Source organism: Acomys minous (assembly GCF_964271855.1).
Source record: "Acomys minous genome assembly, chromosome: 13".
In the NCBI taxonomy this organism is placed as follows: Eukaryota; Metazoa; Chordata; class Mammalia; order Rodentia; family Muridae; genus Acomys; species Acomys minous.
The window spans coordinates 103,775,897-103,789,798 of record NC_140495.1 but is presented as its reverse complement, the minus strand read 5'-3'; the positions used below and the strand labels follow the sequence as shown (position 1 = coordinate 103,789,798).

Below are 13,902 nucleotides of genomic sequence, written 5' to 3'. Positions count from 1 at the left end.
TGCTTCTGTTCATAGTGAACTGCAATGTAACTTTGTATGGAATTGAGCTACAGGCTCACTGATATTATTGTGACAGATGGTTATCACAGCAACCAGACAGGCTGGTTCAAGACCTCCCAGTTTTGCCCAGAGATGCTGCTGCCCACAGCACCAGGCACTGATATGTCCCTTGGCCCAGAGACTGACCAATCCCATTGTTTTTTGCTTACATCAACTGCTCTCCGTCAGTGGCCACATGGCCTGCTGGCTTAGACCGTGGCTACATGGTACGTGGCTCTCACATCATCCTGTTGCCCCAGCTCATGCCCCTAGGTCCTTGGCACTGGCTGCCACTGTCACGTGGGAAGCTTTGTCCTGGCACAGGTGTTCCTTACTTGCTGTAGCTGCCAGTGTTTCCATCAGATGGACTGGCCACTTCTCTAGAAAGCATAAATCCCATGAAGGCCACACTGCCTTCTCCTTGGACTCCAAAAGATTGGATTTCCAGATTTTCTGTAATTAGAGGACACCTTCCCCCAACAGTCCTATTGCACAGGCCAACGGAGAACCAGGTTGTGGTGGACAGTGACAAGGCTGTCTGAACTGTCCTGTCACACCTGACTAGCCTGCCTTCTGTAGACGTGACAAGGGTCCATGCTGCAGACTGCCAGGTGGCAAGAGCCCTCATGCTCCCAGAAGGCCACACACCTGACCCAGCTCCCGATCTAAGAAAACACAAAGTACTTAAAAGGCACCGTTTCTATTACAGCTTTCTTGAAAAAAGTATTTTATTAATACACTTGGATGTACAAATGGCAAAGAATAAATACATGATTCTACCTGGTCAGCTGAGTGAGCCACAGGACGCTGTCTGTGCTCAGGCTCTACCTTGGTGCTTGGGAAGGAGACCTGGGCAGTAGCTGAATGGGGGCTGGGGAAGAGGGTGAATTGATGAGTAAGGTCAAGGACCTGCTGACTCTGCCTCCTGTGGGGCAGCACGAGGCCTGGGAAAGGATTCCCTAAAGCAGTGGCCTGTCTCAGATGTGTTTCTGTCACTCCTCAATTCTATTTCTCAGCAGTGTGCAGTGAGCCCGGGGTCCATGTGAGGTGAGGGAGTCATTGGCCCGGCTCCAGGGCTGCCCTAAGGTTCCCAGCATTCTGGAGAGGACAGTGGCTGAGTCGTCCCCTTCAGTTGGAAACTAGCTGGGGCACCACGCCGGTGGGGGGTGAGGCAAAACCTGGCATTTGCTCACACTGGACACGCGTGAAGCGATCTCAGTAGACAGTCATACCAACATCTCAGGAGCCAGCATCCATACCTGAGAGGGCTGACACTCACTGGCCATCCCCAGTGTTCTTGAATTTCTGGGCTAGCACACGTTACATCTGTGATGGGGATGTGGGTCCTCAGGTCCTGAGAGAAGACACGTTGTGAATCCTGAAGGTGGCAGAACCTAGACACTGGTAGATGCTGGCCCATGAACACAAGGGACACGGGCTTTAGATGTTTGCCACCCAAGTGGGGGCCTCCTCTGGGACCCTGTGACCGCGTGACTGGCAGGTGGTGGACAGGTGGCCCTCAGTATGCAATCTTCCAGTGTGTGGGCTGCTCGCATGCTTTCTCCTCGTCTCCACAAAACCGGTTGTACGTCGTCTTGGGGTCCAACCCCAAGATCTCTCTCTCTTCATGAATCCGAAAAGAAAATGTGGAGACTGAGGTGCCAATAAAAAACCTGTAGAGTAGTGAGAGGTTACCTGGGACCAGCCATGGGTGCTCTGGTCACACACGCCTACCAGAGGCTCTGGCCCGGCCGCACTGGCACCTGCCCAGGTCAGGCCAAGCTTCAGCAGCCACTGCGCGCCTTGCAGACCTCCTGCTCTCCCTTACGATGGCTAGACCTCCACCTGGCTCTACAGTGAATGCCACAGGCCGAGTCCATCTTGACATACTGGCAGTGGCAGGGACTAGTCACATATGCTGCCATAGCTAAAGGAGCCCCCTTTCCAGGGCCCTTCAGGTTCCTGGGGTGACGGAGCGATGCAGGCAGCCCTGATTCCTGTACCCTGGCCCTCTGATGGCACTTGGGTGACCAACTAATCCAAGAGAAGTTCTGGAGTGCAACACCACATGACTATCCTGGGACTCCGGGGCCTTCGGTTGGCCTCTGTGGAGGCAAGTATTAGAGTGGGCTGTGCTGACGGCAGAGGCAGCTACAATCCGCTGCATGAGGTACCTTCTGAGCTGGGAACTGCAGTCAGTTCCTGAGACAGCTGTGTCCAGATGCTGGGAAAACCCCAGGCAGAGAGAAAGGGCAAGCCCAGAGCCTCCTCAGAGAGCACTAGCAGGGACAGAGACATGGCCACTCTCCCCGTCATGCACACTGCCCAAGCCATGCCTGGGAGGGGACCGCACAGATTAAGAACGAACAAGGCCCTCACCTATCTACCCCTGGTGCTGGGATGGTCTCAGCAGGAACCTCAGGGGCCAAAGCACAGCAGAAAAGCAGCAGTCACGGGGAAAAAAGCAACAGGGCAAGGTGGACACACACCAGCCTTCTAGCACTCAAATGTGCACACACCGAGCACCTCAGCATTTGGAGCCACAAGGAAAGTCACACACTCTGCCTTGGTCCCCACTCTACCCATGTTCTGAGCCCACCCCGAGGTTCCTACAGCTGATGTACAGAAGCGTTTTATGAGGCCAGCTGACCTCCAGTGGTCTCCTGGAGCAGCGGCGACACATAGGCCTCTGCCCCAGGCAGCCCTGTGTATGAACTCACTGGCACAAACAGACCAAGGAGGTCAGGCAGCCTGGGCAGCCAGGAGCAGAAGAGGCCTGAGCGTACACCATGGAGGATGTGTGCGTGAGAGACCTGAAGGGTCGAGACCCCACAGCTCACAGCAGTCCAAGGAAAGCCTGGGCTGGATGTTACAGTTTAGAAAGCAATGAAGCACAAATGGGGACAGAGAAGGTGGGAACCGGCGCAACAGGAGCCTCTGACAGCAGTGTGAACCCCTCCCGCAGCAAGGTAGACAGGCACCTGGCGTGAGCGCAGATCCACTGGTCGATGATGGCAACGCCTCCATCCTTGTAGAGCTCCAGCTCCTCCCAAGTGGGCTCATACCTCACCATTTCCGGTAGCAGCTTCCTCAGTTCTTCCTGTTCTGCGAGGCAAAGGGGAGGCTGCTGACCCCCCAGAAGGAACAAGTGCGCCGTCGAGGGTCACGATGAATGCCTACACCGGCCCAGCATCCAGCCAGGGGTAAGGGGCCTGACAAAGTCTGGGTGTCCAACTGCCTACCCTTCCTGATGGCATCTGTGGCCACGAACACCTTATCCAGCTGGTGGGTCTTCATGAGGCTGCGGATCTTCTTCACGGCCCCCTCCAGGCTGGGCACATCCTCCCTGTGGCCCCAGATGAAGTCCTTTCTTCTCAGGTGGACTCCAAGGTAGGGGCCGCCTAGCGCTGAGCCCAGTTTGACCTACAAAAGACAAGGACGTGCTGAAAAGATGCTGAACACAGCTCACCTGGGTCCTTTGGACAGCAGTGGACAGACATGTTCTCTAAAGTGTCCTTCCAGGCCCAGCTGAGTCTCACGGAAAATCTCTTGGGGGGGGGGGGGGGAAATGGATCTCTTTTCAAGAAGACTGTGAAGTAACCAATTATCGCAAATACTCCATAAGTGAAATAAAAATTATAAAATAAGACACTCAAAAAAGAAAGCTACTTAATACTTCTAGGCAAGACCATCTAAGCCACTGAATTATTGCTTGAACAACAGCCCCTGGAAGCAGTCCAGAATGGCCCCAGACCAAACAGGAACAGTGGAGTCCCAACATCTGGTGCTCAGCCAGTCAATGGAAAAGACCACAGGAGACCCAGCTTTGAGGAGAAAATATTCATACAGCAAGGAGAGGACAATGTGTGGCCAGAGGTCTGAGGGGCTCTGGGGCAGGCGGGCTGGCCTGCTCCCGCTCTGCTGGGCAGAGGCCACAGGAAATGCTGACAGGCTCAGCTTTCACTGCCTACTTCTTTGAGTTTTCCTCCCTTCTTTCTTCCTGTTTCCACCTCTGAAGACGGGGTCGTAGGCATGTGCCACCATGCTGGGCAGAATCTGCAGTCTTTTGTTTCTCTGTTTGTTTTCGAGACAGGGTTTCTCTGTGTAGCCTTGGCTATACTGGACTTGCTTTGTAGACCAGGCTGGCCTCGAACTCACAAAGATCCGCTTGCCTCTACCTTCTAAGTGCTGGGATTAAAGGTGTGTGTCACCACACTTGGCCTTCTCACAAAACAAAACAAAACAAAATAGAGCTGGGCGTTAAGCAAAACAACAAAATCCAATTTTAGGTTAACAGTAATATCCCCACACTAAATAGAAAATTGTATGAGTCATGTCCCTGACTCTGCATCAGGAGGACTCTTGAAGATCAGATGATGAGTGTCACTCATGTCTGGGATAAAGTATTCGCAAGACATACTGCTAGCCTAAGGGATGAGCCCATGCCTGGTTCCCTCTCAGACAAGAGCAGCACGGCTACCTTCATGCGTGTCCAGTCTTCCTCTGGGGCCATCTTATCAGCGGCATCTGTGGAGTTGAGGTGCTGGCTTCTGAACTCATCTCCCACGGCCCGCAAGTGCTTTGCAAACACCATGCTGCGCCGGGTCTGCACGGACAGGGCTGAGCTGAGTGTCACGAGGCCTTGGGATGAATGAGTAGTCACAGCTTCACTATCCACCACCTGCCCGCTCCTTTCTGCGGGCGCCACCGGCAAGGCTCCTCAGCCTTCCCAGATGGGTCCTGCGTGACTCTTGCTGCCCACACCACCACCAGCTATGGGGCCTCTAGTTAATCCCTTGCCACTCAGGAAGCAGTGATGTCATCCACAGAGATTGGGAAAGGCTCATATGGGGCCACTTCAGGGAGGGGCACCCCAACCAGCCCCAAAGCTGGGCCTGTCTAGGCTACAAGACTGCCCTTGGCCAGCAATGCCATGGGGCCTCATCACTTTGGTGTCTGCCCAGCTCCTAGCTTTATACTTTGCTTAATTTAGGTTTCATTTTTCCTAACCTCTCTGAATTGGATGCTTGTGTCTCTGTTGCCAACCACATGCTTAGTTACTGCTCCTGGCCTGAGACCTGGTCAGGTTAGCCAGTGTCCTCAGGCGACCGCTCTCCTCCAAGCAGAAATGGCTTACGGTGTTAGGGTTTGCTGTACAAAACGTCCCCTTGCCCAACCCAAAGGAGAAGTAGTGAGTGTAGCCACCCACAGAAGTAGAGAAGGCAAGACCACTACGCTTATGGAACGGAGCACTGGAAGGCTGGGGGTCACATTCAGCCCCACAGTGGGTCCTACAGCGAAAGCACACAGCTTGCTGTGGGGTGGGACAAGCCCACTGGACACGGCCCACACTTTCGGTCAGCAAAGCTTTCAAAACGTGAGCACATGCAGAGAGGCCGCTGTGAGGTACTCACATCCCAGTACTCTCTGCCTCCATAGTGGTCATGAAGCAGGTTTTCAGCTCGGTCCAACATCACAGATCTGCATTTAAATAAGGGAAAAAGGACTTCAAACGATTCTAAGAGTCAAAACGGTTATATTTGTACTATCAAAAATGCTGGGGTGCAGGGAGGGGGCCTAAGTGAGGCATTGGGACGGTGATACACAAAGCAATCCCTGTGGAAGGCCCGGGCCCTTACCGAGCAGACGTATTTTTTAAAAGCACAGGTGCAACGATGGAAGCCGACCCCTGGACGGACAGGCAGGAGACATTCAGACCCCGCGTTTCTTCATAACCCCAAAACCAGCCTCTGGAAAACACGAGTCCAGCCGTCGGTCAGCCTGTGTGCTCTCACCCAGGAACAGAAAAGCGCGTGGGTGAGCGTACATGTCAGAGCACAGTTCTGCTGACACCGCCCCACTCCCCACCCCCGACTCTGCTGTTCCCAGGCTAGTATCATGGACAAGCAGGCTCTTGTGAGACCTCTGAGAAAACCCACAGAACTCAACATTCCCCAGGTCACTGACAGGAGATGGACAGTGGAGCCATGCTCTCCAAATACCACACCTCACACATGGAAGGTGCCAAGTGACAGCCAGGCCCTTGGATAGCTTGGGGCTGAGACCGCCATTCCCACGCTATGCTCAGGTGTACACAAACGGTGAGGGGGGCCGGGCGTGGTGGTGCATGGCTATAAGCTCAGTACTTCAGAGACTAAGACAGGAAGAGTTAAAGCAAAGAGCACCATGGGATATGTAGTGAGCCCTGTGTTTGAACAACAAAAGAACTGGAGAGATGTACTTCAAGTGGTAGAGGGCCTGCCTGGCATGTAGAGGGCCCTAGGTTCAACCCCCCAATAGCACAAATAAATAAATAAATAAAGCAAGCAAGCAAGCAAGCAAGCAAAAAGTAAGGGTAGCTTGGTGAGGTGCTTTAGAAACCAGCCCAATCTTTGTCTAACCGTGTGAGGGGATCTATACCAGAATGTACCAGGGCTCAGGGTCGGCCCCTCACGACAGTCTCTGTGAACCGTGTGGAGCCTGTACCCACGGTGTTACCTGTAATACTCATGCTTGTCCTGCGAGTACAGCGGAGGGTCGATGCAGGGCCGCTCGTCCACCTTCTCCTCCCAGGTGCTCTCCTTCCAGCCCTCGGCGTAACCTTGTAGGACGTACACCTGGTCGATAAAGGGCCCACCGGACTCTGAAACAGAGACCCCAGAGAAAGTGCCACACAACCGTGAGCGAGCGCTGTCACTGTGCACCGTGGATGGATGGCTGTCACTGATTTACGGCCTCCCGATGCCACAAAGGTTTGGAAAAGCTTCCAAAGCGCCGACAGCGGATTCACTGGCATGCGCGTGTGGGGGTGGGTGGGGTGGGGGTGGGGATGGAGCGGAAGGGAACTCACTGGGGTTTGTCCAGAAGACAGCCCCAGTTACAACAAGCCACGAAGTCAGTTTCTGCAGCTCCAAACTCACACTGCCTGGGGCCTGCACATGGCGGATGGACCCAAGGCCCAAGCTAAAGCAGCTCTCCCCACACTCATCACTCGCCAAGGGCTAGGCTGGCCCCAGCACAGTTTTATCCTGCCAGTCTGCTCTGTGAGTGAATAAAGCCACTGTCTTCCCAGGAAGGCCATGGCATGGGCACCGGCTTCCCTGTGGGCTTCGCCAGACCTACTCCAGCTGCAGGGAGGGAGGGAGGTTTGGTGACAGCAGGGAGGAGAGTCAGCCCTATGCCTCCAGATGCCACACTAACCGGCCTCATCATCTCCCTTTTCCCACAGTAAGGAATCCCCTGGCCCTGCCCCTCAGAGACGCAGGGGCAGCTTCTCCAGGCACCTGAGCCTGAGGCTCAGGCAAAGGTCAGGCTATCTCAGGTGAGTGCTGCACCCTAAAAAGCCCATCCCCCAGCTCTTGCTTTCCGGGAGCCACGAGCAAGTTTGGGAGCTGAGCCAGGGAAGGGGGCGTTCTATGCGTGAGGTTACAATGCTGTGACGTTGCATCGTCAGCCTGAATGAAAAAGTGAGGAAAAAAAAAATACTGCTTATGCAGGGCTGGAGAGATGGCTCAGAGGTTAAGAGCACTGACTGCTCTTCCAGAGGTCCTGAGTTCAATTCCCAGCAACCACCTGGTGGCTCATAACCATCTATAATGTGATCTGGTGCCCTCTTCTGGCCTGCAGGTGTACATACAGAGAAGAGCACTGTATACATAAATAATTAAATAAATCTTTAAAAAAAAATACTGCTGTTGCTGGCAGCGCTGACTATACTACAGAACACATCCTGCTAATAGAACCTCCTGAGGCAGCAATCCTAGGCAGAGGCCATGGTGGAGTAACGATCTGATGTACCAAAGGAACCCCTTCCTTCCTGGGCCTCCAGGGCAGAAGAAAGCGTCTGCCTTCCAACCAACCGAAGCTGCAGTCAACTCTAAACACCTCTGTACTCAGCAAAGCGTGACTCCTCTCCAAAAGTGAAAGCAGGAGGAGGTCAAACAAAAGGCCCCTTCACAGATCCTTCACCATCGTGGTGTGATTCCCGCAAGGGCAGCGCACAGGCAGGCGTTCACCTCTCAGTTAAGATGGCCTCTCAGCTGTTTTCTCAGCAGCGCTCTGACCACACCTGCCACGGCTGTTCGGACCCGCTTCCTCAGAGAAGTAATGGAAGCCAGCGCTACGGCAGGGCTGAGTGGAAAAGTGCCAGGCAGGCTGAGCCAGGCCACCTGACATCAGCATCAGAAAAGCCTCCCAACCCGATGCCCGCCTCACCTGCAATGAACTGCTCATACTCAATGACGGGGATGTTTTTATTGAGACTCGGAAGATCAAAAAACTCAGACCAGGGGATCCGGACCTGATGGATGTCAGGGCTTTGCCAGTGATAGAGACGGCCCCACGGGGGCAGGACAAGCACCCACTCTTCAGTCTTCAGCAGCGTCTTCAGCAAGGACGCCACTCGGATATAGACATCCCTGCGGAGATTGAAGCCTTCTGGGGGGTTGACGTCATACAGAAGGTACCTGAGAACGGAGCAAGACGCGGGCTTTGAACTGGGAGGCCTCTTCTCGGGGCACCCACTCCCAGCCTGCAGACAGGGCAGTTACTTTGGGACAATGGCCATGCGTGCAAACAGCAGACAAGGACTGTCCGACAATTCGGAATGGCAGTGGAACCTGAGAGGCCAAGGCCGAGACTAGGAACTGCAGCCATCCCTACAGTGTTGTGTCTGAAAACTCCACCATACTCTGGACAACTACTTAGGCCTGTTGTTTGTTCAGGGTGCCAAACCTTTAACAATGAAGTGTGAGATTGTCGTCAGTAAATATGGTGGGCTGCATTCATAGCTATCCTGAGACGGTGTGGCCAATGGACGCAGGTTGGACACAGGTTGGACACGTGTGGTTTATGAATTAAATCTATTGGCGGTTCCTGTAGTGGCAGCTAAAGCTCTAAGTATTCATGCATTCACTTTAAAGTAACAGCCCCAGTATATTAACAAAGATTATTTTTGTAAAGATTTATCTATTTATTATGTACACAGTACACATTAGATCACAGTATAGATGGTTGTGAGCCACCATGTGGTTGCTGGGAATTGAACTCAGGACCTCTGGAAGAGCAGTTGGTGCTCTTAACCGCTGAGCCATCTCTCCTGCCCGAACAAAGATTATCTTAAATGAGCATTTTGAAAATAAGAAAAGAGTGAAGAGGACAGGATGGTAATACTTTCAATTTTTGAAAATTTATTTTAGGTCTGGCCATACCTGGGTTCTCAGGACTGCTTTTGCATTAAGTCCTGCTGTGATTATCACTGGCCTGGTTGGTTGGCCGTTGTTAAAAACTCCACAGTTCACAAACGACACTCGAGAAAGTCAAATAGTGATGTAGAATCTCCGTGAAAACGATTCTAAAACTTTAAGGGACTCGCCAAAGCAAGATTCCTTTCTACGGAACCCCCCAGGCAGTCTTCACGCACACTGTCGCTGGCTCTGTCTGCACCGGACCCCTGGTTTACCCTCCAGTTTGAGGAACAGCGGCCGCGGAGGAAACGCAAATCTCTAGGGCAGCTCACACAAACTTCTGTCTTAAGAAGGGCCTCGGGACAAGGCGCCTGAGCCGACACTTGGGTCAGCCAGCGTGGCCAGAGCCGGCTCCACCTCCGCTCCTGGACCTTCTGGTAGAAATCAGGAGTAGCGGGCCAGCCCGGACCAAGGCCAGAGCGACCTTCGCCACACAGGCTGCACTCTTACAGCCTGCGCGCGCAGCCCGGGCTCCGCTGCCCCAACCTCAGGCAGGGCTGACCCTGTCCCAGATGCCCGGTCCGACACGGCGTGGACGTGCTTACCGTCTGCGGGATGCCGCCCCCGACAGGATGTCCGCCGCCGACTGGCCAGGCCAGAATTCCTCTCCTGAAGCCGAGACCGGCCGCCAGGATGCCGCTGCCAGCAGCAGACAGACGACGCTGAGCGCCGCCATGGCCCTGGCGGCCACGAACTTCCGGCTACCGCGCCCCGCTCCGGAAGAGCGCCCGTCCGCCCCGCCGAACGCGTCTCCAGTAGCTATAGCAACGCGGCGAGGCTCACGGTGCGCACGCGCCTCACGTCGTACGGAGGTGGGTATGTGGGCGTGACCAGGGGGGTGGGGCCTGGGGCGGGGCGGAGCCCGAGGGTAATTCCGCTTCCGGCTTAGTCTCCAAGTTGTGGGTTGAGCCGCGGCAGCTGAGCTGGGTCGAGTCTCACTCAGGGTCTGGCTCGCAATTTGGCTCGCAGTTTGACCCGAGAGCAGGGAAAGCTCTCTTTGGTCTCACCCGGTACCTGCTGAGCAGCAGGATGCCAGGCATTCCGGTCACCGCGTGTCGTATAGCCATGGTTTGGGCAGAGCTGGCCATAAGCACTGGTCCAATAGGACGCTAGGTGAGCGGTCTTCCTAGGCAAGAAGGAGGACCGACCGAGCGCTGACCTTCTGGAGAGGGGACGGACGCCGGATCCGAGGGCTATAGCGCTGGGCGCGCTATACATCTTTGGGGTCGAGGAAGTAGTGAGGTGACCGCCGAGCTCTGGAAAAGCCTGTTCGTCAGTGGAGTGACTGTGGCTTTGTTTTTAAGCTGCATCCTCGTGGAAGTGTCTAGAATCCAGTGTTTGTGCAGCCTCCATTGGCGTTAGTGTGACATGCAAAAGACTAACATACAGATTCAGGACAGAGAACCGGAGACTCGCTAGCTACTACTACTGTGTGCTGGAACAGTTAGATTGATGGGGGGGTGGGGGTAAGAGAGCGCGCCTCAGTTGGCCCCAAAAATCAGAAAGCATAGCATTGAAGTGACAAGTTGAGCTTCATCAAAAAGTAAAACCCAGTCTTTGAAAGGCAGGAGTAGGAAAAAGAAAAGACCGAGCCTGGGAGAATAGAGGAGAGTTATATCCAGGCCCAGAAAGATCTTTAAAGTTCAAGAGTACCTCAAGAAGATGCAGATGACCCAGTGTGTGTGTGTGTGTGTGTGTGTGTGTGTGTGTGAGAGAGAGAGAGAGAGAGAGAGAGAGAGAGAGAGAGAGAGAGAGAGAGAGAGAGAGAATAAACATGGACACTGGGAAGGCTGGTTCATACCCATAGGTCTTGGAAGAGTGGATGCTAAAATACTGGGGTGCTAACATGATGAGCTTGGGAAATGTCCCTTTGTGAAGCTGTGGGACAACTGGGACTCTCACATACTGTGATAGGCGTGGCAGGTGGTATGCCACTCTGGAACCGGTTTCTGTTGGTTGACAGTTTCTGTTCTGTTCCAGCTGCAACAGGGGAAGTAGTGGCGGGGGGGGGGGGTGTCCCCAAATCATCCCATGAGGGAGCCAGTTGGGGTGTCAGCGATTCTAAGTGCCAGATGGTGCTGAGCTGCAGCATGCTCTCAGGGCAGAGAGGCTGGAGGGTAAGATGGTCTACCTGATGTATCCTGTAGGCAGGAGTGAGGAATGGAGGGGCCGGGGGGCAGGGGGCAGGTGCTGTGGACTTTGTGAGGAACACGTTTCTTCAGTGTTTTATACTATGGCTTAAATCCAAGCTGGCAGAGAAAGCTGCAGCTGGCCCCGTCCAGTGTGGTCAAGTCGTCTGTGCTTTTGGGTCAGGATGCGGGGAGAAGGAGGTGCTGCGAGTCCTGCAGTTTCTCATGGAACTAAGACCACACCAGCAGTCCAACAAGCCACCCCACCCTTGCATTCACCTGGGAAACGTGGTACTTGTGAAAGGACATGAGCTCCTGGCTCAGACTGTTAAAAAAGCAGTCAGTTGTGTCTAACTAGACACCTGGCACCCCAGCAAGTCTCCAGCATGGCCCTTAACACTGCCGGCCTGCTGGAGGCTAGCTGTAGGACTGCCCGCTCTGTGGGCGCAGTACCGCGTCTTCAGCCCCTTAAGAACTAGCATTTCGGGGCTAGAGAGATGGCTCAGCTGCTAAGAGCAATGGCTGTCCTTCCAGAGGACCCGAGTTCAATTCCCAGCACCCACATGGCTGTTCATAGCTGTCTGTAATCCAGTTTCAAGGGATCTGGCACCCTCACACAAACATGCAGGGAGAACACCCATGCATATAAAAATAATTAAATATTTTAAAAAAGGACTAGCATTTCTCTCCCAGACAAAATGCAAGAAGACCTTTTTTGCAGGGGTTTGGGAAACACATTTAAGCACACCCGTGGGGCAGTAGGGGCTCCGTGTTTTGTTTGGGCTATGCCTGCACCATCTCTTGTAATCGTGCACTTGGCGTTCTGCCTCCTTTACCTGTATATATTCTTCATACACGCTGTCCACCCAGCAATGCAACTAGCAACCCCAGGCAGCTCCACAGGCATCCATCTGGCTTTATATGCATCCCACTCTGAACAGTGTCATACGTTTCTCTCAATGACCATCACACCCCTACCCCCACTACCACATACACACACACACACACACACACACACACACACACAGTTTCTATTTGTGGCGGTTTGAGTGAGAATGGACCCCCCCATAGGCTCATATATTTGAATACATGGTCTACAGTTGGAACTGTGAAGGATTAGGAGGTCTGGCCTTGGGACTGGAGAGATGGCTCAGTGGTTAAGAGCACTGACTACTCTTCCAGAGGTCCTGAGTTCAATTCCCAGCAACCACATGGTGGCTCACAACCATCTATAATGTGATCTGATGCCCTTTTCCAGTGGGCGGACACCCATGCAGGCAGAACTTATACATAATATATACATAATATATACATATATACATAATAAATAAATAATATATACATAATAAATATATAATATACATAATATATACATATATACATAATAAATAAATAATATATACATAATATATACATAAATAAATAAAGTGTTTAAAAAAAAAAGGAGGTCTGGCCTTGTTGAAGGAGGTGTGTCACCAGGGTGGGCTTTGAGGTCTCAAAAAAGCCTATGCCATTCAAGTTGCCTGTCTCTATGCCTCGTGCCTATGGGTCAGATGTGAGCTCTTGGCTACTGCTCCCACGCCCAGCCTTCCTCCCTGCTGCCGTGCTCCCCACCATGATGGTTGTAGAATCTAACTCTATGAGGCCGTAAGGCCCCAACAGACTCTTTTAGAAGTTGCCTTGGTTACGGTGTCTTATCACAGCAAAGGAACCACTGTCTCAGTGTGTTTCCAGTACATCCTGGTATGAGGCAGTTAAGCACCAACCTGGCCTGAACTGGATTGGCGTACACAGACATCTCTGTGCTTTAAATACTTTTCTCGTTATTTTCTGTGGACCCATGTGGACCTTTATTTCAACTCCTAGACTAAGAGGCCAAGAACCTGGAAACACCCAAACCCAGCTACTAGTAGTAACAGCTCCATTTCAAGGCTCTCCTACCTGGCCACTCATGGCCAAGGAGCGACTGATTCTGAGGCGAGACACAGTTTTTCAGATCCACGTTAGGGCTGTGGGTGCACTTTCCTGCTGCCTGACACTGGTGTGCTGGGAATGACCCACGTGGAAGCCAGTCTTTCTTAAGGTGAGCCACAAAAGTGGCCCGAAACCAAGACTCGGAACCTGGCCGAGCACAGGGTGGCAATGGCTCTGCCTCTAACACTTGAGGATCCTGGCTCACTGGTTCTACTCAAGGACCCATTCCCAGTGGAGTCTTCCAGCATTACAGTGGGTAGCTCTTGAGACGCCGGGTGAAAAATATCCATGTGCCGACAGCCTGGAGGCCGTGGGCCGGCTTTACCACTAACAGCCTCCATTCCAGGCTCCTGTGCTTTGGGGTGCAGATGGCCGGCCCTGCCTCGCCCGTTCAGGGCACCTCCATGCTCCTGTTCCTCTGTCCCTGGAGTTGATTATTAAGCCCCCTGGATTATGCCCTTGAGGAAATTTGAGTTTTCAGTAAGACAAAAAGCCCAGGTGTCGTAGGGGAAACT

The 13,902-nt window shown here is 53.2% G+C and overlaps 1 protein-coding gene across 1 annotated transcript; it reads right to left on the bottom strand.

The window, feature by feature from the left end:
- Positions 1–749: 749 nt before the first annotated feature.
- POFUT2 (protein O-fucosyltransferase 2) lies at positions 750–10,021 on the bottom strand. The gene is made up of 9 exons (XM_084754308.1): positions 9,830–10,021; positions 8,254–8,504; positions 6,538–6,682; positions 5,679–5,789; positions 5,454–5,520; positions 4,520–4,645; positions 3,282–3,462; positions 3,021–3,144; positions 750–1,712 (listed from the first exon to the last, which is right to left on the bottom strand). Exons 1-9 carry the CDS (start codon positions 9,958–9,960, stop codon positions 1,559–1,561), a joined length of 1,290 nt encoding a protein of 429 aa, XP_084610434.1. The 5' UTR covers positions 9,961–10,021; the 3' UTR covers positions 750–1,558.
- Between the last annotated feature and the right edge of the window lie 3,881 nt (positions 10,022–13,902).